Source organism: Cervus canadensis, chromosome 3, assembly GCF_019320065.1.
Source record: "Cervus canadensis isolate Bull #8, Minnesota chromosome 3, ASM1932006v1, whole genome shotgun sequence".
Lineage (NCBI taxonomy): Eukaryota > Metazoa > Chordata > Mammalia > Artiodactyla > Cervidae > Cervus > Cervus canadensis.
In genome coordinates, this window is record NC_057388.1 from 46902958 (window position 1) to 46927586 (window position 24629).

At 42.4% G+C, this 24629-nt stretch overlaps 2 protein-coding genes across 2 annotated transcripts in view; one reads left to right on the forward strand and one right to left on the reverse strand.

Annotated features, from left to right (window-relative positions):
• On the reverse strand, positions 1–12622 carry SFRP4 (secreted frizzled related protein 4). Its single transcript, XM_043463096.1, has 6 exons — positions 11866–12622; positions 10463–10543; positions 10302–10367; positions 8009–8207; positions 5411–5474; positions 1–2915 (listed from the first exon to the last, which is right to left on the reverse strand). Exons 1-6 carry the CDS (start codon positions 12308–12310, stop codon positions 2730–2732), a joined length of 1041 nt encoding a protein of 346 aa, XP_043319031.1. The 5' UTR covers positions 12311–12622; the 3' UTR covers positions 1–2729.
• Positions 12623–18906: 6284 nt separating this feature from the next.
• EPDR1 (ependymin related 1) overlaps positions 18907–24629 on the forward strand; it is a 30662-nt gene continuing 24939 nt past the window's right edge. The window contains exon 1 of the mRNA XM_043463101.1: positions 18907–19440. Within this exon, the coding sequence (XP_043319036.1) occupies positions 19148–19440 (293 nt within the window). The 5' untranslated portion in view covers positions 18907–19147. The remainder of the gene's footprint in view (positions 19441–24629) is intronic.

Genomic DNA, 24629 nt, shown 5'->3' on the forward strand with positions numbered 1-24629 from the left:
AGTGAGGAGCTGGAAAATCACTTTAATACCCCTATGGGCCAAACATTCTGCAGGATAACTGACAATAGGATCAAGAACTTTGCTGGCTGGGCATACTCCTCGGCCCAGCAATGCCCCTTAAATGAACTTATCCCCCAGGACTAATTAAGGATGTGCACAGATATTAGCTATCAAGCTGTTTGAGTTATTCAGTACATTCAGTTAAGAGTCAACTTAAATCTCTAATAACATGAAGGTCTAAGTGATGCTCACCATGGAATACCTCATGGCCATTATAAAAAAGCTGGCTTGGGTTTTAGTGATGTGAGAGCTAATTCAAATAAAGGGCTGAGTGAAGAAGGCAAGTTATGAAACAGTATAATCTGTATAATAGGTTTTGGTTTTTATCATACAAATGCATAGAGGGAGACTGCAAACTGTGAGAAGAGTGACTATCAGGAAGTGGAAATTTGGACACAGACCTACCCATAGGAACACTGTGTGACTACCAAGGCACAGACAGGAGTTATCCTGCCTCAAGCCAAGGAATGCTCAGGACTGCTGGCAATATGCAGAAGCTACGGAAAAGGATTTGGTAACCAAACTGATGGATTCGGAAGGAATTGGGAGTTTTCTGAAGGAAGTAGCTTCATCAAGGGGACAAGGTGGTGGAGTCGAGGGACCCTGGGCTTGCCTCTTCTCATGAGCACACCCAAACTGCAACTAACTACCAAACAATCATCAATAACAAAGACTGGAGCCTACCAAAAATGATATTCTACATCCAAAGAGAAAAACCCAACAAGATGGCAGGAAGGGTGCACCGTTATATAATGAAACTCCATCCCCACAGGCGAGCGATTTCTCATAAGTATTTAGGTGGAAAAAATATTTTCAGGGAGAAAAATTTGTGGCTCTCACACAAAAGCCACTTCCACACTTGTTATATTACTCTCAATGTGGGCTGATGTTCATTTTCAACTTTTTTATAACAAATAAACAGATTATCAATTAATCAAAGTAATTAATGTACCTAATTAAGTTGTGATATGCAGTATATGATTTCAGTTAAATATTCAAAGGAAACAGTGTTTAAATTTGTCAAGTCATTTCCAAACTCTCATTACATTGTTTTGCACTTAAAAAAAGTTTTGCAGGAAGTTTTTTCATTTCCACTGAGAGTTCTAACTCCCCTCCCCACCCTCCAAGTTCCTACTATGCTAAGGAGGTAATCTACAGTGTCAATGCCTTTTCATGGACTTTCCTAGATTTCTTTAGATGCTATCCTAAATACCTGTCTGGTTTTCCTTAAGGGCCAGAGTGGTTTGGTTTTTAGACAGAAACACACATGGAGTGTTTTATGGATACCTCTGTGTGGGTGTTTGTGTTGGATTCCTTTAGCTCTGTTGCTGCGGGGTAGCAGGATGCAGGTGAAATTACATTTTCAGGAGGAGATGGGTGTCTGTGCCAGCACTCTCATTAACCCTATTTCTTCACTCTGCCCTGGTTTACCCACACACCTCACCTCTGTGTCCCAAAGCCTACAGAGATAAAATTAAATTATCTGTTTAATCACCGTGTGTGAATGCAACACGTAACTTACCCCTTCTCTGAGAAGCAGCAACAATGGTACATCTAAAGGAGATTTTACTCTTAAGCTTGCAGTTTGTTCTTCTATATCCTTGAGTGGTGGATGGACAAGTGACTGCAACTGTCTTTTCCAAGTGCAGAGCTGGTTTGTGGCAAGGGGGCCACAGCAGGCTGAAGACCAGGGGCTTTGGATCCACCCTCCTACCTCAGGCCCAAGGTACCCTTGGGGGCACCAGCAATCAGCAGAGAGGCTGGGCATCGAGATACCTGGGATGTCCTGGGAAGTGAGATGAGCATCACACCCACAGGTGCAAGATGCTTGGGGATGACTAACTGGTACCTGAATCATAGAGAAGAAACAAAGTGTTTCCAGTGCTGCTTAAAGGGGCTGGTAAGAAACATTGTGCATATGAAACAAGAGCATCTCCACTATGGCATGGTAGCCAGAAAACAAGGATCCAGACTTTGTCTGTCTGCCTTTCCCTTTTATTCATTTAGCAATACTATTGTTTTAGTTTTTAGGGTTTCTAGCTGAAAACAGAGAAGAAAGCCTTCTTTGTAAAAACAAAAACCATAAAACCAGACTCATTCTGATTTTCCATATCCTACTTTTCTAGATTGTTCAAAAATTCCCTTTGATCACAAAAATTCTTCTGCAAACAGCAAAGATCTTTGAAACATTCATTCCTCTTGCTTTCCTCTTTAGAAGCATTATATTTTCAATCACATTTTGAAAGACTGCTCACATCCTAACCACCAACTGAAATAAAATGTATTGTAAAAAAAAAAAAAAAAAATTGGGTGTTTTGTTTGTAATATGGCATTTATTTTTCAATGCACATATTAGGTCAAATTGTAAGAACGAAAGCATCTTTGCCCTAGTGGAGCTCTCACAGAGTCTGCACACAGTTTACTCTCAATACGATAAGCTTATTTGACCAGCTTTCTTATACCTTCCATACCAAAGGACATACTACCACTATGGTTTGTAGTGACTTAAAAAGAAAAATTGAAGCATATCATTAAGAAAAATGCTGCAAGATGTGTCTATGAAGAGGACTGTGGTTGGTAAGGCGAGGGGTGTGTGGCCTTCTACAGGCTGGCTGGGTAACGCCCGGCCTCACTCTGAGAGGAAGTCCCCATTTCGGAAAGCAGTTAGCTCACGCTCGTTTTGGGTTTGTGCTCTTCGGAGCACTCCTAGCTTTGATGTTCTTCTTGGGGCTGGCTGGTTTGGGAGCAGGTGGCTTCCCCTTGGGCTTCGGGGCGTTACTGCGACTGGTGCGCCCTGCTGTTCGCTTCTTGTCCTGGGCTGTCCTCTGCTGTTCCTGCAGCCTCTCTTCCCACTGCTGGGAGGCAATGTGTACATGTGACCATCAAATATGTCCCACCTCTTCATGCTATTAAACTAATATCCAAAATAATGCGTATTTTCACTGTAATATACTCATCAAGGCATTCATGATTTCCATAGCTACTCTACCCTGTGATGCTGAGCATGTATCCTGGAACAGGTGCTTTGGAAAGCACTGGATATATATGGTGATGTCTTGACATGCATTGATTTCATTGTAACAACAGCCCTTCTAGGTAGACACCATTGTCATGACCAGGAAACAAGCATACTGATATTATTTGCAGAGCCAACAAAGTCAGAACTGGGGATTCAAATTTACCAGTCTGACTCCACAGCCGAAGGCCCTTTCTTGTTGTTCGGTTGCTCAGTCATGTCCCACTCTGTGACTCCATGCTACATGGGCTACAGCATGCCAGGTTTCTCTGTCCTTCACTATTTTCTGGAGTTTGCTCAAACTCATGTCCACTGAGTTGGTGATGCCATCCAACCATCTCATCCTCTGTCATCCCCTTCTCCTCCTGCGAAGGCCTTAATGTATGCAATTTTTCCTATAGGCCCTCTAATGCAACTTTCCTATACAGCCAGTCATTCTTAAAAGGCTTTGCCAAGGCTAAAAGCAGAAATGGATCCAGCCTCATTTGGAAGCTGGGATTTCTTACCACACTTATAGGTTCACCTAACTCTCTTACATCTGAAGGAAGATGGAAGCCCCACCCACATTTAGTAATCCCCTCAAGTGTTAGCTACCCAGAGCTGATGAGAAATGCCATTCTAGACAGTCAAGATTCCATGATAGAAAAAGAATTTACTCTTTAAATATGAAAATGTCTAAGAAAAAAAATGAAAAAGAGTCTACTTGAATAGACGTTGCTTTTCATTATAACACATATGTCCCTACTTTATGTTAGAATATAAAAATTAGACCACAACCATAGGTCAGGCAGTAAAAATACAATGAAATGAAAAACACAGTCTCCACCCTCCTAGGGCACAACTCTAGTTCTAAAATAATAAACTTATTACTGTACATTGTTATACCATGGTGATATTTTCATACTCTTAATATTGTATTGGAGTATTTGCTGCCAAAGTGAATGACCCAGTTATGATTTTTGAAAGCTTTCTTTCCTCTCAACAATCTCAGTTTTCAAGGTGGACTTACCTTCTAGACTGATTCTTCTAATCTACAGCAGTCTTGGAAACCAGATAACAAACTCTGCTAGAATTTTCTGTTCAGTAAGACAAAGTGTGCTCCTGAGAAGCTCATGAGTGTTTAGCTTAGATGCAGCAGCAGTGTTTGGGCCTGTTATTTAGAAAAGGACTCAGTAGGAGAGGTTGTGTTGAAACTACCTTCTCCATGCATGCAAGCATGCTCAGTTGCTCAGTCATGTCCAACTCTTTTGTGACCCCATGGACTGTCGCCTGCCAGGTTCCTCTGTCCATGGGATTCTTCAGACGAGAATACTGGAGGTGGTTGCCATTTACTCCTTTAGGGGATCTTCCCAACCCAGGGATTGATCCCATGTCTCCTGCAGCTCCTGCATTGGCAGGCAGATTCTCTACCACTGAGCTACCTGGGAAGCCAACCGTCTCCATAAATGAGTATTAATACACATTCTCCCCTTGCTCAAGAATTTTCATTCCTGCAAACTAAGAGAACATAGGCAGTCGCAGTATCTTTTCTGAACCAGGTAATACAAACTCTCTTGCATACATCTAAACATATTTTAAGGAAAAGGGATGCTTTTAAAATCCAAACCAATAACCTGATTTCTTTAGTTCTGGAATGATTTCACATCTCTGAGCAGAAAATTATTCTAACTCCTCTAACTAAATGACCAATTTTTCTATGATGTTACCATTAAATTATGGATTTGACCACAAAAGTATTACTTTTTGTATATGATTTATTTTGACAAAAGTCTTGAAATTATCTTAAATACAGGGAAAGAATCTTCTCTGTACAGTGACAGTGTGAATTTCAAAAGCAGACATTCACACCCATATATATCTGTATTGATACCACTGGATATTAATTCTGTTCAAGCACTTGACTGTCTGCTAAACAAACTAAATATAATACAATAAAGCAAGCAATAAATAAATTTAATCTGGAAATGTTAAAAACCAGTAGATCAGTATTGAACGCAACCAGATCACCTTTGAAACTGAAGAGAAATTTATGATAAAAACTCCAAATGAGAAAAGTTATTCTCTTAACTACTTATTCAAAAGACAAATACTGCTATTGTTGCTGGTTCCTATGATAGCCTAGCTGGAGCTGGGTACGGCAACCCACTCCAGTAGTCTTGCCTGGAGAATCCCCATGAACAGAGAAGCCTGACGGCCTACGGTCCATGGGGTTGCCGAGTCGGACACAACTGAGCAACTAAGCATAGCACATGATAACCTAGAGATGAAAGAATGTGAAGAATTCCCAAATATATGCATTTAAATCCACATTTATGAATTCTTAATTATACTTACTACGGATCTTTTACTGAGTTGGTCTCTCCATTTTTCAACTAAACAATTTTCAAGAAGCATCATCCTGAAAAAAGTAATTTATCTTAATAAGCAATGCTAATTATGAAAGTAAAAATTTCAAAAATATAAAATACAAAAAATTGTAAAAACCAAAATTCTTCAATAACCATTAGCCCCACAAGTCCCCATTTATATTTTACTAATATTTTCTTTCAGTGTATTTATTTTACTAATATTTCATATTTTATTAGATCACACTGTACATTTAGATCATACTGTATATTTCCTTTCAGCATTGTATGCATTTTCTTATATACCTGAAAATTAAAAAATATAACTTTCCTAACTATATAAATTTAACAATGGATATCCATAATATATTTAACTATTTCTCTATGGTTGAACCTCCCTTTTGCTTAGCTATTATCATCAGCATTGAACTGAATATCACTAGTGTGCACTGGCTAATTATTTCCTTAAGACAGATTTCTGAAAGTGGAAATCTGGGGTTGAAGACTATGTATTTTTTTCTTAAGGTTTTCAATGCATAGTGCTAAATTATTTTCAAAATGGTTGAACTGTCATTTAATTCACCAACATTAAGACTATGTAAGTCTTAATCTTGCTTTTATTTGGGTTGGAAAATTAATGAGGTAAATATTTTAATGTTTATTTACTATTTGTACTTCTTTTAGAACTTTGTATAGACTTTGTACATGCATTTCTATATTGTAGTCAATGTTTTAAATAATTGACTTATATGTAAATTTATAGACTTACTTTTTACAGAGTAAGATCACTATCTTTTGTTATACCCATTGCAATAATTTTTTTTTGTCTTTCTCATTCTAAAACAAATTATTTTTTTTGGCTGCCTGGCACACAGGATCCTAGTTTCCAGACCAGGGATTGAACCCATGCCTCTTGTAGTGGAAGTCTGGAGTCTTAACCACTGGACCTTTAGGGAAGTCCATGTCTTTCTCTTTTTATTTTTTATTTTAATATGCACAATATTGTCATCAGATATGTGCACTGACATTTTTCCTCATAATTTCTTACACTACTTTTATGTTTACAGACTACTTTATTTTTCAGATAGTACACATTTATTTACTAAACTTTATCCTTTTTGATTAAGTTTTTAAAATATTTACTTTTTTACCCCATTTGAAATTGATCAAGTACAAAGTGAAAATACATACTATTTTCCCAAGTAAAGCTATTCGCAACATTTACGAAACAACAGTTTAATTTCTATTGATTTGCCACATCTCTTTCATAATAGAAGTTCTTGCATGCATTATAATCTGTTACAAGATTTTCTTCTCTGCTTTATTTATCTACATGTCTACTGTTGCACCACATGACTGAACAAGTGTAGCTTTATACTAGCTTTGCTCATGACATAAGGCACATTTTCTCTCATCCTTCGATTTTCAAAATCTCCTTTACATGTCCTTACCACTTTATTCTTCCAAATGATCATTAGCATTACTTGTGAAGACATAAATCTCAATCATCCAAAAGATGTTGACTAGGATTTTTTTTATCAGAATTAAACTATCTATAATCTGTGGGGAAAATGACACAAAGGCTGTTATTTAACTCACGTATTATCTATTCACCTGTTCGGCAATCCGGCACATCCTCAGATCTGCCTCTAGTACTGGAGCATATATATAAGCATCATAGAAGAGACGAGCCCAGAAACAGTCATTCAAAGTTCATTCAATCAATGTCTTTAGAAAGACAAGGTATAAGCAGTAAAGCAGCTTTAAAGCCAAGAGCACAAGGAAGTGTGAAGAGGATACTAAGTACTGATAGACTGAAGAATAAGAAAGTATTCAAGTGAAGTCAGTATCAAAAAGTGTTTCTTTGGAGACATAGAATCTTGAGCTGTATCCAGAAGGAACAGGAACATTATTAATGGGAGAGAATCAAAAGGAAGACTTTTTAAATAAAAATGAGCAGTTCTGCTGGAGAAATGAAGTGAAGCAAGTTATGGGGCTCTTTCTGGAACCTGTGCTGAAGTGTTTGATTTTTATATTTTAAGGACTTCTTATGTTGTAAGGATATATATAAAAAGATGTTATGGTAAGATAACTGAGGAGATACACTCCCAGCTGGATAGATGTACAATACATGTGTGTGAGTGTGTATATGTGTTTATATAGTACTCTAGTAAACAAATGTAAACTAAGTGTGGAACTGTGTTTCAAATGGCCATCTTTTTTTGATTAGTAATTTATTAAAAAGGTCTTAAAAATTCAGTATTTGCTACAATAAGATTGATTTGAAAACAACTAGTTTTACTCAATTTATTTGCTTATAAGTTTCTGAAATCAGGTAATAAATTCTGAAATTGATTTTTAATGAGTTCACTGAAATACTCATATTTTTCATTTTTCCTTAATTCTATGAAGAATTAACTGATGTTTAGGACATATGATATCCCAATCAAACCATCTATTAAAACTGATTTTTTTAAAAAAGGCTAGTGCTGTTCTTTTTTAAACAAACAAACAAACTAGGACTTCTAAGTGGGATTCATGGTTTTCCTAAGCTGTGTGCAGTTTTTTTCTGCCCTGCTGTGCCTACCGTGAGCGCCACTCGTAACACATGATGAGAACGTCTTGATGAGGCAGGATGTGTGGACACTGGCAGGAAGAATTCGTAATAAGAGGGACTTGAGTCCGAGGGATGGGTGATGAGGACTTGAAGATCTCTTTCACGTCCACCACTGTCGTTACTTCATTACAGCCACTCCTCTGCACGGCTTTTATTTTTGCATGAATGACTGCAATTGAAAAATCGATTTAAGTGTTGCCGAAGCTTTGGAGAGAAATATGGATGGTGTATTCCTGCCAACTCTGAGCCTCTCTTAAAGAATCACTCCTGTAATTATGGTCATGTCCAAGCTGCCCGAATGCAGGCAAAAAATCCCACACAATCATATGCTAAATGTAAGGCCTCCCATATCGTCAACAGTGTCTTAAAAGTTCTGAACCATGCTGCAAGATGGAAAAGGAAATTCACAAGTGGCTTACTCTGGAATCCGTCTTTGGGTCAGTGACTGGTCCACACTGGGCTACAGATAAGAGTTTCAATACAGAATCCCATGGATCCTTTCAGCCCAAAAATTCTATGATGAGGCTTCTTTTTGGCGGGGGGGGGGGACATCAGGAAATTTAGTTACATAGAAGGTTGACTAAATTTTGTAGAAATAATACTGTCTTGTCTTTCTAGTCTGTCCTGTAATGATTTGAAGTGAGAATCATATATTCTCAGATTCAGAAGGTGCCTGAAAATTTGTGTGGTTCAATCACCCATCTGCTGCTTGAACTGTTCCAGAGAAAGTTGTTACAGCCTTAACATTCTCATGCAGGAAGGAGTCTCTGAAGATGACTGTTCTCAATTCTTTAATTTCCCAAACTGCCAAAGCAGGGTCCATGGTGGGCAGAGGTGGAACTGTTATTATAGATGACTGATAATGTTGCTACGTCTGATTATGCTTGCAGTTCTGACCTCCTTGGTCCCTTGCTATTACCACCTGCCATGGAGTTGTAATCAGCCTAGGATGGATCTGTCTTGGATTCCATGCTAGGAAGCTGGTTTATGAAGAAGCTAAATAATTTAAATAGAAAATAGTTTCATTGGCTGATTCATGTCAATGTATGACAAAACCCACTGAAATGTGTGAAGTAATTAGCCTCCAACTAATTAAAAAAAAATTAAAAAATTAAAAAAAAAAGAAAATAGTTTCATCATCAATGTGGTTACAAAGCAACGATGCCTCAAGAATAGCACGACAGTGAAACTCAGACTGGACAACTAAGAAACTAAGGCTGGCGGTGCCACACAAGGGACTAAGTGGATCAGATTAAGATGATATCTACATATAACAGGTTTAAAAAACAGTAAGAAGAAGCTACTAGAAAAGATAGTGTTTTGCTTTTTTTTTTTTTGGTTGAATTACCCATTTTGGCTATGTGTGGTTCTCAAATATGACAACCTAAATAAGAGGTTATTTTTTCAGACTTTTATAGTGCCATGATCTTCCTGCTTTTATGTGGGTTGTATAATACAAAGGTTCTTATGATATAAAATTTCAGTTTGAAATATGGAAAACTAAGTTACCAAATAAAACAAACATTTTTACCCAAATAGTTTCCACTATTTCAACAGAAATAATTTAAGAAACACACACAAAAAAACCATAAAATAGCCCAAAAAGATATTTTAAAGGAACACATTTTTAATTAAATTTACTTTCAAATGATACTAGAATTAAATTCACTGAAACAATCAAGACAGCATGAGTGACTTATTCTCTGAAGAAAGTGCCGACTGGGTGTTTCAAATAAGAGAAGAGAGCATTTAAACTATGCTAATACTTACAGCCATAGGTCTTGGGATTAACATAATTCCACAATTTTTTAAAAAGTGTTTTTATAAGTAAAAAGATATGTGTGCACATCTTAATTCTTTGGTCTCTGGGCCTCAGGTCAAATCCACAGATCACTTACCCATCCTTTCCATAGCAGTGAAACTTTTTTTCCCGTCCCCTCCCACCGCTGCCCTAAGGCCCTGTGGTAAAACCATGAGAGAAGTGAGGTGATGTCCTGGCTGACAGAACTTCTGGACAAATAGGACAATTAGGATCAGGATGTCACACTTGTAATCTGATTCACAGCACTGCCCCCACTCAGGTAATTTACTTTGTTTTTACTTGATTTACCCAGAAAAGCAAGATATATTCACAGTTATATTATGCCATCTAGGACCCACATGACTGAGAGAAATCACCAACCGCTTTTTCACTTCATGACTAGCAGACCTGGCAGTGTCATGTGCCAAGTCCCCAAGCCAATGGATTCAGCAGATGATTTACCGTAACTGTAGTTTTTGCTCAGATACGTCGCCAGGGTTGGCTTCACCTTTTTGCACTTGCACCGGTCTAAAGAAGACAAAACAAAGACAGAATGTTGAAAAAAGGTTCAGAAGTCACTCTGGAGAAGAAAGAGATGGAGCCTTGAGGCTAAACGAACTTACCCGGGGTTAGGCGTTTACAGTCAATGTCAAGAGGCCTTTCCTGTACCATCATGTCTGGAGTGATGTCTATCCACTTAACGTCTGAAAAACACACAGGGACACATGGGTGTGGTCAGTGATTTGGCCTGTTCACCCAGCTGGAGAAAGGAATCATCTGGAGACACTAACACAGCAGCACACACACACACACACACACAAATCCTAAATAGCAAAAATTATATGTGATCGTCAACTACTTTTTCCATATAGACTCTTTGGGCTTAGGAAAGAAGACTTATGGCTGAGACTGCTTATCCAGAACAAACTGAAGTGAAGGCACATCCATTTTAATTGGTTGATACATACAGCCTACCTGGATTTATCCAACATTTATCCAACCTGGATAAATTACATCATTCCCTCCTAAATCTATTTTAAATGTTGATTTTCCAAGTTGACAGTTTACACTAATCAAAATAACCAAAATAGTTCTCAATTCCCACCTCATATTTTGCAGAAACAGTCCAGAGCTACCCCCCAAAGAAGCATAACCCTGTATCATTTCTATAATTAAAGCAATAAATGTTTTTTTTTTTTTTCTAAAACTGAATTAGAGAGGAGCTTCAATTTCCCCCCATTCACTTCACTTTTCCTCCTCCACGTTTTGGGCAAGGCTCTGAGGTATAACTTCAGAAACTACACTAAAGCAACACCATAATTTCTTTAAATGTGTAGCAACTTGAGTCAGGGATAAAAGGAGGCAAAAATATTCTTAGGTTTTATTTCAAGAAGTGGGTTTAAACCTGCCTCTTCTTCCTAGAAAAGCAGCAAAAAGACTAAAGAGAAAAGAAGGAAGCGGTGGTTGAGTTCGAGTTAACTAAGATGCCACAGACGCTGGCATTGGGTCAAAGACCATGAAACAGACATCACAGTTTTCCAGGGCAACTAAATTTATAAACTGTACTCCTGGTGGGAAGTGACAACTAGTACTGTTTTTTCAGAAAGAGCTTTCAAGAGCTAACGTTAAATGGAGAATCCTGGTGGGAGTGTTTTATTTACTAAACGATATATAAAAAGTGCTGAAAGCTGGTTCAGACCCAATTGTCACTGCTATTACTATTTTATTACTACAAAGAAAAAAGTCTAGTGTCACCTATCTAAGCAAAATCTCCCATCCCTCTTTATGGGGACATGGTGTTCTTTAGCTCCCGAAATTCCTGTGGAGAAAGCAGACTTTTCCAGAAGTCAAGTCACCAGTCCTTCCCACCTCCTCCAATTCGCCCAAGTAGAATGGGGGGCTGCCCGACCACCCAGCGGCAGCTGTCGGTGTGTCTGCGGGTTCTCACGTGGCAGTGACAGTCCAGAGTGCCTCCTCCTCACCCCCACCCCACCCCCGCCCACCTCGGTTCTTCCCCGAGTCTCACCGTCAGGGAGGTCAGTGACGATGGCCTCCGGCGAGATGCACACGCCCCGGTCGTAGACAGGCAGCTCATCGCAGGCCAGGCTCTCGGGCCAGCTGTGGTTGTACATCTTCATGAGGGGCTCGCAGTCGTCACGCGCGCGCTGGCACACCGACTTGCATGGCTTAATGGGGTCGTGCAGGAACTCCAGGGTGCAGATGGGCGCGTACATGGCACAGAGGAAGAAGCGCAGCACCGCGCTGCAGTTCACGTCCACCAGCTCCTCGTACTGCTCGATGGCCAGGATGGCGTTCTCCTGCGTGCTGTGGTGCAGGTGATTGGGCATCCGCGTGATGTTCCAGGGCATGTGCCGGCACATGGGGATGCGCACCGCCTCGCAGGGCGCGCCGCGCACGCCCAGTGCCAGGCGCAGCCACAGGCACAGGGCGGTCAGGATGGAGAGGAACATGGTACTGCCCTCCCGCGCCGCCACCCCAGCAGACAGAATGGGTCCCCCGCCTTGAGTCTTTCTCTCTCCCTTCCCGAAGGAAGAGGTCCTTTAGGGCACAGGGGATGTGCTCTCCCCAAACTCCCCTGGGCAGCAGTGCGCGGCCTCGGGGGCCGGCCCGGGGTATCCGCAGTCCGGCGCGCGAGGCACGAGCAGCGCCAGCCCTCAGCCTCCCCGGCGCGAACCCGCCCAGACAATTCCAGTCCCCGGTCCGGCAGCTCCGAGCGCAGCCAACCCCGGCCATTGCCGGACCTATTTATCCCGACACCTCCCCTGACGTGGGATCGGAACGCTCCCTTGGCAGCTGCAGGCCCGGCGCGGGCTCCCCCTCGGCCGCCCCACCCCCTAGGCCTCTCTTGCAGAAGCGGTGACATCATCTCCTCCGGGCCGCAACCCAGGGCTTGAATCCTGCATTCCCCCAAAGTCCCTCCTTTTTAGTCTGGCCAGTCCTTTTTCTTCAGACCAAGAAAAAGAGGCTCTGGCAGTCATTTTGGACACCAGATCCAAGAAGGTGCAAGATACGATTTCAAGAGAGGGAAGGACCGTCTTTCGAATCAAAGCTGAACTTTGCGCCCTCTGCCTTTTGGGTTCCCCAACTGTGAAGTTGGACGAAAATGGGAACTTCTGCTGCTCTTTACCTCTTAAACGTACTTGCTTTCTCCAGTAGGGGGCATGAGAAGCGCCGAGAGGTGAGAAGTGTGGGACCAGGAGAGTGCAGTTGGAACAGGATGGACACATTATATAAGCAAACCGCCCCCTCCCGGCCCTGAGTTGTATGGAATTTGTTTTTGTTATTACTGTCGTGGCTAGTAGACATTACTTTGGGCTCAGTTTTTTTTCCAGAATGGCCTTTGATCTGTACCTGCTCCAGGAAAAGAACTGACCGAAGATGTCACAGCATCTTCCAGTTTGAGAAATGTCTTCCATCTAACATTTCTCCCTCTTTCTCCTATTCCTGTGCCTCTCTTCAACTTGAACGAAAGCAGAAAGCCAAGACGACTTTGATATCACAATCTGAAAGATTTTTTTCTTCCTTTATGCCAAGTGATTTCCAATCCAGCTGTCTAACATCTTGATTTACTTGGAAACTGTTATTTAAATGAAGTAAGAAGCTGTGTACCATGGAGATCAATGATGTATGTTTTGTTCTCTCTTTTATCTTATTTTTATTCGGAACAGGTAGTAGAATCCACTGCTGGCTCAGCTATCCCCAGAAAATGGAGGCTTTATTGTTCCAAGTATACACTGATTTGCAAGCAGTAAGATTTTGGGTATATGATATTTTCTTAGGGCATTAGAATTTGAAAGCATGTTATCTGAATGGTAATCATCATGGTTTAGTTGGAAATCTGAACTTAAGGCAGACATTGTTTTTCTCTCCAAAGCTTAGATCACAGAATTAGTTTAGTTTTGACTCTGATTAGGACTGAGGATTAAAATAGCCCAATAAAGGAAAAGCACAGCTGATGTTTATTGAGCATGTGCAATGCGCTTGATGTGTAAATGCATTACCTTATTTATTTTTTCTGGGTACATGAATCAAACATGGTTAGTTGAAAAGGTAAATGAGACAAACACATTTCAGGATTCACCTAAGGAGTCCAGTTTTATTTATGGGAAGCCCAGGGTAACCAAATACAGCAGGGCCCATCTAGAGAGATATCTTTTTTCTGTGGAAAACCAAGCTTCAGATGCCAGTGTAGGCTAGTGAAATATCAAGCAAACAGGATAGCCCAGATGAGATCTCAAGCTGTTTTCAGTATTATATTCTAGTAGGTCTAAACCGTGGTTTAGTGAAAATGAGTTTCAGCCCAAGTTCCTAGCAGGGAAGAAGATACAGTTTTGAGAATGAACTGAGCTCCCTGCCCTTTTCCAAGGAATCAGCTGAGGGCAAACTTGGGGAGGACCCAAACTTCTACAGCCAGTTTGAACCTGCTGCATTAGTTTAGCTCTGCAAGTACCATATCACGACATTTCAGGTATTTCCTTGATGTTCACAGATGGAATGTCCTTTAACAAAGGGAGGGGAAAAGCTGAGAGCCCTTCTCCATAAAGCTCCTTGCTTACCCGTTTAGGTCTGTTGGTAGTTTGGCTTTAGGGTTCCTAGGAGAGGGTGGCAGCATTGAGGAATTCATCTGGAGAATGTGACAACCAGCCTCCCTCTTCCTGCTTGGCTTTTAGCACTCAGTCCATTACCCCATACTTGACATTGATTTGCCAAAATCTCATGTAACTGGGGAAATTCCCCTGGTCAGTGGCTTCTCTCTGGTGACTCCTCTTCAGTCTCCTCCAGGGCCTGCTTCTCTGCCCATCCTTTCAATGTCGGGAGTTCTCTAGGGCTCCATCCTCAGCCCTCTTCTCACTCTCTACACTCCCCACTGCTCCAGGTTGTTTCAATCTCAGCACTAGTGACAAAAGCGCTGGATAATTCTTTTTTGAGTGAGCCATGGGAGCTGGGGTGGGGAGGGTTGTCCTGCACATTGTGGGTAATTTAGTAGTGTCTTGGTCTCCTCCCACTAGATGCCAGAGGCAGCTTGCCCCCTATCCCATTGTAATAATAAAAAATGTCTCTAGATATTGCCACTGTCCCCTAGTAGACAAAATCACCATGAGTGGAAAACCACTCTTCTACTGTCCTTTCTGGGTTCAGTGACCACCTAAATGCCAATGGCTTCCAAATCCAGACCCCTAGGCCTGCTGGACTTCCCAGATGGCCCTAGTAGTAAAGAACCTGCCTGCCTGCAGGAGACATAAGAGACTTGGGTTTGATCCCTGGGTCAGGAAGGTCCTCTGGAGTAGGAAATCACAACCCACTCCAGTATTCTTGCCTGGAGAATCCCATGGACAGAGGAGCCTGGCAGGCTGTAGTCCATAGGGTCGCATAGAGTCGGACATGCCTGAAGCATCTTAGCAGGCATGCATGCAAGCCTGCTGGTCTCTGCAAATGTTTATCCAATTGTCCCTCGGGTATTTCCATCTGTATGTCCCATAGTCATCACAAAATCAGCCAATCCTAAACTGAATTTATCTTCTTTCACTCAGGACTGAACTTCCAGTGATCCAAACCACTCAGAGGAAGTGGTCTTCCTCCAAGTCTATCCTTTTCTCTAGTCCGCAACTCTTCCATCCTCTGCATTGCTACTACCAAGGTGTTAACTCAAACAGTAGCTCTTGTCTAGATTGTGACAGCATCTTCCTCTTCCCCCTGCCCTCTGCCTTGCCCTGCCATTCTCCACACTGACGTGGGGGAGCTTCCTAAGACTTCTACCTGATGAGACTCTCCCTAGCTTTACATTTAGGCTTGGTTCCAAAACTTCGGAATTAATAATAAATCCTTAAAAGGATTTTCCAGGCCCCGAGTGATCTGGCCTCAGATTACCATCTACCTCATACTTGAACCCCCAAATCACACTCATTTCCTCTTGCCCCGCCATCTGTCTCTCATCCAGGAATGCTCTCTCCCACATTCACCTGCCTCACTCTTCCTCATCTTTGAAAAGCAGATCAGGTGAAAAGACTATATAAACTTTGAAAACAAGGTGTATTTTTTTAAAAAAATTTATTTATTTATATTAATTGGAGGCTAATTACTTTACAATATTGTAGTGGTTGTTGCCATACATTGACATGAATCAGCCATGGGTGTACATGTGTTCCCCATCCTGAACCCCCCTCCCACCTCGCTCCCCATCCCATCCCTCAGGGTCATCCCAGTGCACCAGCCCTGAGCACCCTGTCTCATGCATCAAACCTGGACTGGCGATCTGTTTCACATATGATAATATACATGTTTCAAAGCTATTCTCTCAAATCATCCCACCCTCACCTTTTGTTTTTTAAACAGTTTGCTTTTTATCTTTATTCCATACTACATATTCTAACCTTACACAGACATAAACCATAAACCCAATTAATGTCGTTCTTAGCGACCCTAAACTTCCAGACACACAGACGTGTAGGCCTGTGGTATTGTCAGGTGATGGGTGAGGTGATGGGTCTCACTGCAGATGTGGCCACCAGGCGTGTTCCTGAGTCCTCAGCCCAAGAGCAAAGGCATTGTGTCTAGTCTCACAGTGTCTAGGGTCTAGAGTAGTCCCCATAGTGTCTAGTCCCACAGGCTCTCTACTGCCTGCCAAACGACCATAATGAATGACTGGTGTCATTTCTTCAGGAAGGGACCCTTTGTTACACTTTTAATTTGGAGTTAGCAGGTGGTAATTTTGATATGCTCAGCCATGGCCACAGGACTGGAAAAGGTCAGTTTTAATTCCCCTTCCAAAGAAAGGCAATGTCAAAGAATGTTCAAACTACTTACTGAACAATTGCACTCATTTCACATGTTAGCAAGATCATGCTCAAAATCCTTCAAGCTAGGCTTCAGTAGTAAGTGAACCCAGAACTTCCAGATGTACAAGCTGGATTTAGAAAAGACAGAGGAACCAGAGATCAAATTGGATCATAGAAAAAGCAAAGACAACTCCAGAAAAACATCTCCTTCTGCTTCATTGACTATGCTAAAACATTGACTGTGTGGATCACAGCAAACTATGGAAAATTCTGAAAGAGATGGGAATATCAGACCACTGTACCTGTCTCCTGAGAAGCCTGTATGCAGATCAAGAAGCAACAGTTAGAATTGGACATGGAACAATGGGGTGGTTCAAAGTTGGGAAAGGAGTATGTTAAGGCTATATATTGTCACCCTGCTTATTTAACTTATATGTAGAGTACATCATGTGAAATGCGGGACTGGATGAATCACAAGCTGGAATCAAGATTGCTAGAAGAAATATCAATAACCTTGAATATGCAGATGAGGAACTAAAGAGCCTCTTGTTGAAGGTGAAAGAGGAGAGTGAAAAAGCTAGCTTAAAACTCAGCATTCAAAAAACTAAGATCATGGCATCTGGGCCCATCACTTCATGGCAAATAGATGAGGCAAAAGTGGAAATAGTGACAGATTTTGTTTTCTTGGGCTCCAAAATCTCTGTGGACAGTGACTGCAGCCGTGAAATTAAAAGATGCTTGCTCCTTGGAAGAAAAGCTATGACAAACCTAGTAGCATATTTAAAAGCAGAGACATCACTTTGCCAACAAAGGTCCATATAGTCAAAGCTATAGTTTTTCCAGTAGTCGTGTTTGTGAGATATGAGAGACGATAAAGACTGCTGAGGACTGACAAATTGATGCTTTTGAACTGTGGTGTTGGAGAAGTCTCTTTTTTTTTTCCATTTAAAAAAATTTATTTATTTTTTTGCTATTACAAATGTTTATTTATTTATTTATTTTTTAATATTGTAGTGGTTTTTGCCATACATTGACATGAATCAGCCATGGATTTACAGGTGTTCCCCATCCCGATCCCCCCTCCCGCCTCCCTCTCCATCCCATCCCTCTGGGTCTTCCCAGTGTACCAGCCCTGAGCACTTGTCTCATGCATCCAACCTGGGCTGGTGATCTGTTTCACCCTTGATAGTATACTTGTTTCAGTGCTCAGTTCTCTCTGAACATTCCACCCTCACCTTCTCCCACAGAGTCCAAAAGTCTGTTCTGTACATCTGTGTCTCTTTTTCTGTTTTGCATATAGGGTTATTGTTACCATCTTTTTAAATTCCATATATATGCGTTAGTATACTGTATTGGTCTTTATCTTTCTGGCTTACTTCACTCTGTATAATGGGCTCCAGTTTCATCCATCTCATTAGAACTGATTCAAATGGATTCTTTTTAATGGCTGAGTAATATTCCATTGTGTATATGTACCACAGCTTCCTTATCCATTTGTCTGCTGATGGGCATCTAGGTTGCTTCCATGTCCTGGCTATTATAAACAGTGCTGCGATGAACATTGAGGTACACGTGTCTCTTTCAGATCTGGTTTCCTTGGTGTGTATGCCCAGGAGTGGGATTGCTGGGTCATATGGCAGTTCTATTTCCAGTTTTTTAAGGAATTGGAGAAGACTCTTGAGAGTCCCTTGGACTGCAAGGAGATCAAAGCAGTCAATCCTAAAGAAAATCAACCCTAAATATTCATTGGAAGGATTGATGCTGTGAAGCTGAAGCTTCAATACTTTGGGCACCTGATGTGAAGAGCCGAATTTTTTGGAAGATACCCTGTCTGGGAGAGACTGAGGGCAAGAGGAGAAAGGGGCTACAGAGGATGAGATGGTTGGATGGCATCACTGACTCAATGGACATATATTTGAGCAAACTCCAGTGAAAGACAGGGAAGCCTGATGTGCTGCAGTCCATGGGGTTGCAAAGAGTTGGACATGACTTAGCGACTGAACAGCAACAAAAACAATTTGATAAAGGGACAAGGTTATGTGGGGCACAGCGAGTGCAGCTATCCAGCTTTCTTGATCCTGACTTTGAGTTTGTCCTCCAGTGTTGGTTATCTGCTGAATACTCAACTTAGCAGAAAAACACTTTCCTTCTCACCCCACCACCCCATCCCCCTTAAAACGCGGATACCCTTCAGGATGCTAGTGGCACCACTGCCACCGCATTTCCTGTTGGCAGCAGAGAGCAAGTGAAAACAGTAGCGGCAGCGGGCAGCGGCCCAGGCAGAAACAGCTCCCACACGATTCACGGAAGCTTTCCCGTGGCCAATCCCGGTTCCCAGGCCTTGCGCGTCCTGATCCCAACAGCTGGAAAGGCCGCCGCGGAGACCTGCAGCAACTTGGGCAAGACCGCCCTCGGGCACAGTTGGAGAAAGCCCCGCTGAGTGCCTGGGCTGCTCAGCGCCCCCTTGGGCGCGGGCTGGCTCTTTGGGGACTGCGGCCTCGGCAGAAGGCGATGCCTGGGCGCGCTCCCCTCCGCGTGGCCCGAGGGTCCCTGCGCGCTTGGCTGCTGGGCAGCCTGTGGGTCTGCGCACTGGGCTGCCTCTGCGGCGTGGGGACGGCGGCGCCGGGGGCCGGGGGCTCCCTGGCGGCTCAGCGCCCTTGCCAGGTGCCGCAGCAGTGGGAGGGACGCCAGGTGCTGTACCGGCAGAGCACCGGGCGCTACAGTCGCGCCCTGCTCTCTTACGACGGGCTCAACCAGCGCGTGCGGGTGCTGGACGAGAGGAAGGCGCTGATCCCTTGCAAGAGGTACGCGGGGCGCGGGAAGCGAGGCCGGGGCTGCCCGGGGAGGGCGAGGGCGAGGGAGCTGCGTCGGAGCGCGGGGTTTCCAGCAGCTCGCGTCGCCTTCCTCCAGTCAAAGACAAACTTCGCGGAGAGGATCTCTTGGGGACAGCAGAGTTGGGGGCTGGGTGTCGGGCTGGTCCACTGGGGGCGGCCTGCTGGCGAGCGCTCAGTGAGACCTCGCAGGGCGGTGGCCGGTGAAGAAAGGTGGCGCCCCCAGGCCCTGGTTCGCCCACATTCAGAGGCTGCTGAGTCAGCCTCCTGACTCCTGGTGCCCCCTTCAGCCTAGGGCGTGTCTTCTGCACTATCTCAGCTCTTTCAGGAGCCATCTGTGAGGGAGACACGCTGAATACATATTTTATACGAGGTTATTTTTTTTCTTTCTTTTTCATTTTAAAGGAATATGACAACTCTACCAAAAGTGTGAGGGATCAGTTAAAGAACTGTCACAACAGTTGAAATTTTAGTCTACTCCCTTAAAATTTCTTTTAAGCAAGTTTTACATTCGGTGAGCAAAAATCCTGTATGTCTGTATCTGTTTTATAGAACATGATCTCTTACCTGTTATTATTTGCCATTTTAATAGTTGGCCCCTACCTATTTTTAATGGCTGCACAATATTCCACAGAGAGGTTATGCTACAATGCTTTTTAACCACTGGTGTGATTATTCACCTTTCTGCATCTGTTATGACAAAGGACACCCTCTTTCCTGAGACTGCAGTTTGTTCTGACCCCATTAAAACCTGATTTCTATTTTGGGATCGCCACCTGTCAGTTCCTTCTGCCTTATTCCTGTTTCTCTGTGTGTGTTACTCCAAGGGTTATGCGGGCCTCTCATATGGAGTTGGCATAATTAGGAGGTGCCATGTGAATGTCCACAGTTTAAGGCTCCAGTGGGCAGTAAAATGTGGGGAAAATTTGATATCATTTCACCTAAAAGTGTTTGTTGAAGTATTAGGCATCTTGAAGACAGTATGCAAATGCAAGAATTGTTCAAAGCAATATATTTGAGAAGGCAAAATAGTACATGATTGTAAACCGTGAGTGCTGAGGAGGCCTGGAGTAGCTGAGTCATCATGGGGTATTGGGAGTATCTTTTCTCTTTCAAGAAAATGAATGTTTTCTATTAAGTCTCTAATAACTTTGTAATAATAATAGCAAAATCCAGCATCTGAGTACTTGTTACGTACCAGGCATGGTCCTGAAGATGTTCCACATACTGTATTATTTAGTTTAAAAATCACAACCACTGGACAATGCAGCTTTTATGATCTCCATTTTACAAGCAGAGAAATCTGGGGTCAAGGGAGATTAGATAACTTTCTCAGATCAAGAGCTAGGACTTGAGGAAGCCAAGTGGATTCTGACATCTATGATATGCTGGGCTCTTGTTCATTTGCTTATTCATTCAATCTGCATTTTTTGTGTGTCAGTCATTTTGTATAATCAGAGTGGGTCCTGGGTTTCAGGGAGGTCATGGTCTGGGGGTGGAATGATATGAGGAAGAATTCCCATAGAGTGGGGTAAGGGGTGAGCTGGACTTGAGAGCACCCTAGACAAGCACCTAACCTGGAGGTGCTTCCTGGAGGAGGTGGAACAGGAGTGAGTCCCAAAATCCCTGGAAGAGGTGACCATTAGGGGGAAGCGGGTGTGGAGGGAAGACTGATCCAGGAGGATCCATCCAGGTGTATTCCGGGACATCCTGCCACAGGCAAGGCTGAGAATATTCCAAGAACTGCAGGCCAATCACTGTTAGACTGAAGCATGGAGTATGGCAGGAGGTTGGGGATCCAGGGAAGGATATTTAAACAGTGGAATGCCATGGCTGGGTTTTTAAAAGAGCACTGGATGAATGGTTGAGAATAAAGAAGAACAAGAGAAGAAGCCAAAACATGACCTAGGAGATGTTTGTAGAGAGATCCAGGTGGAAGACGGGGTGTGGCATGATGGTGAGAAGTAGACACTTTTGAGAGATATTAAGGATACTGAAGACGCTTATTGAAGGAGGTGCAGATGATTAGATGGTATGCTGCAGGGTGGTGGGGGGGGGGAGTCAGATTTGCCTTGTGAAAGCTAACGGTGCTGACGGCATCGAGGAGATGCTGATGCTGTTTGCTGAGATGGGATTTGGCTTCTGCACTTCTGAAGAAGGGTCAAGTACTGCTCTTTCTGTGCATCGTCCTGAAGCCTTGTAGAGTGGTGGCTTACGGATGAGGAGTCATGTCAAAGATGGACTAGGATTGAGACAGACCTGGGACCTGGGACCCTATGCTGCAGTGCTCCCATATGGCATACTTCTCCAGCAACAAAATACAAAGAAACTATATGGGACTAAAAATAACTGTGTGCATGCACAATTAGGGTGAATTCTGGACAAAGGATACAAAGAGACCCAAAAACCCAATTGCCACATTTGAAAGAGCCTGGAGCAAAAGCAGCCTACTATGTGCATTCCCCTGCACAAAACACCACTGATTAAGGGATGGGAAAACCACCTAAGCCATCCCCCTCCAGCCTGACCCCTGGATACACCCCTACCCTCATCCTGTGTAAGGAACAAGCTTGCTCCCCTTGGGAATCTGTTTGTTCTTGTTCCCCTCGCCCCCTCCACTGCAGCAGAGGCCCCTATAAAGCCTTGCCTGAATTTCTTGTCTGGCCTCTGATCAGTTTCTATTGATTAAAGAGGCCAAGAACCCTGATCGGTAACAGGATGGCCCAAAGCACACCGCTGACACAGCAGAGTGAGGCCAGGAGAAGGAAAGGATAGGGTTCATCCCCCAACCTCCCAGAGGTAGGATTTTCATGATTTAAGGGATTAGCCTTTAGAGTCAGGTAAATCTGCCTCTGAATTCCAATTTCTAATGCAGGTCTTTGGGTTACTAGATGGGAATGCTACTAATGCCTAATGTATTGCTTTGCTGTGGGGATGAAATGAGTTCAACTATGTACAGCACATAGTGCAATGTAGAAGGTGTGGCAGCAATTGTCCCTCTGGCCACCACCATCTTTGCCATCCTGGTAAATTTACCATTGCCCAGAGACTCGCTGCCAGCCCCATGAGCTCAGAAACTTGACCTTGTGGCACCCTCCAGGGCCCTTTCTTTGGGAGCTGACTGAGAATAAACAAGCTCAAGTGCGGCACTGTATATCTCAGTGAGTGCTGTAGCTGGCATGGGGGCCAGAATTCTCAAATCTGACTAGGTCATTCTCTCCCTGTAGGCAGAACTATGTAGAGAGCCAAATTTTAATCAGGAGGCTGTGAGCAAAGAGTTGGAGCCAATTCATAGAGTCTAATGATTGCCTGCTTTAGGCTGGGCTGTGTGCTCAACGTTGAGCTTTCCATCGTGCATAAGAGGCCAGCCCAGCGGATTCAGGCTAAGATTAATCAATGCATCATTTTCACTAGAGAAATTAGAAGCATAGAGGTCCCTGATCCTATGCTACCCCAACACTGCTGGTCCAGATCCCCTTCACTCTGCACAGAGCCTGGGCGGGAATTGCTCAGGTTGTTTTAGCAACCTTTCTTCTTCTGTGACTCCATGATCAATTAATAGAGTCTTCAGATGTGTATATTATAGCCTCACTGAGGTCACAGCCAAATCTTGCTGGCCTGGAAGCTTTTTTGTCCCCATGTGGTGATTTCTTTCTCTCTTTACTTTTTAAATTGAAGTATAGTTGATTTACAATGTGTGGGTTTCTGGGTACAGAAAGGTGATTCAGTTTTACATATATATTTATGTCCTTTTCACATTCTCTCCCATTATGATATTGACTATTGTTCCCTGTGTCCATGTGGTGATTTCTCACTTCTTTACACTTGCCCTGATCTGTCAAGTGTTAATCTCACAGTTTAGCTTTTAGAAGGAAATTTTATTCCTTTTCTTCCCAATTTCTTGGCAAGGTTCTATCTTACAGTCCCATCTCTGGCCCTAAGTCAGATGCAGAAAAGAATGGTTAGTGCACAGATGCATTTTTAAGCTTTTAAATGTAGATTTGTTGGAACAAACTCTGAAACTTTTTCAGGTACTAGCAGTCTGGCCAAGAAACCAGATACGATTTGAAGAAAATATGGATGGGTTGTCTCTTCATATTTATTAGTAAGTTGAGAAGTAAGTTTTAGAATTGGATCAACTTCTTAAGATTTTTATTTTGCATCCAGATAGTTATGGAAAATCCCACTGATAGTTACTGTGGAATGACTAGGATTTTCCAGGCTTTCTTCTCCCTGAGATGATGGAAAAGATTAAATAACTTTACAAGCTTCAGATAAGACAAGGCTTAGCAGAGAATGGGAAATATTAGTAATTGATACTATTTTGTTTTCTGTTTCCAACTGTTTTTTCCGGTAAACTCACAAGTGTTACATTTGGAAGACTGAAGGAAAGGCAAGATTATTTTGTATTTCAGTAACATAGTGAACTTTATGGGAGAAGCAGTGTAGATACTGAATGAATTTTGTTAGACTACCAGTAACTTACTGTTCCTATTTATAAAATGGTAGATTGGGAGTTGGAATTAATGAAGCTATTGATGCAAAGGGAGCAGAGTGGCACTGAGAGGATATGCACTGGTAAGTTAGAAATGTATCTTAGACGGCTATTCAGCTACCAATCCCACATGTTTGAGGATTTCTTTGTTGTTGGTTTTTTTTTGTTATTTTTTTTGCTGAAGGATGAAAAGTATGTCTTAAATGGAGTGACAAGTATCCACTTTATCTTATACAAATTCTGATTAGTTCATCTCTGTCTCAGATTTTCCAGAGCATTCTACTTCTTGGAGAACAGAATATCATTTCTCTTCTCTATTCTTAGAGAAAACCACCTAGAGTAGTGGAGAGCATGTGGACATCCATTCAGACAGTCGTGGGATGCCAAACATGGCTTCTAATCCTGGCTTCACTCCCACAGTTCCTTTGCTTCTCGGAATATCAGTGCTTTTCATCTTTTAATTTGATTTTAATGATATCTACAGTATTTATACGAAACAATATTTAGGGCTTCTTAAAAGCTAGGCACAAATAAAATTATACGATACCATGAGAGCACTACTTGTACTTTTATTACATTAGGCTGATTCTTTTTTCTTGCAAGATGCAATGAACTTGACATAGATTCTAAATTTATTCTTCAACTTGTCCCTTTGTGTAGATAAATT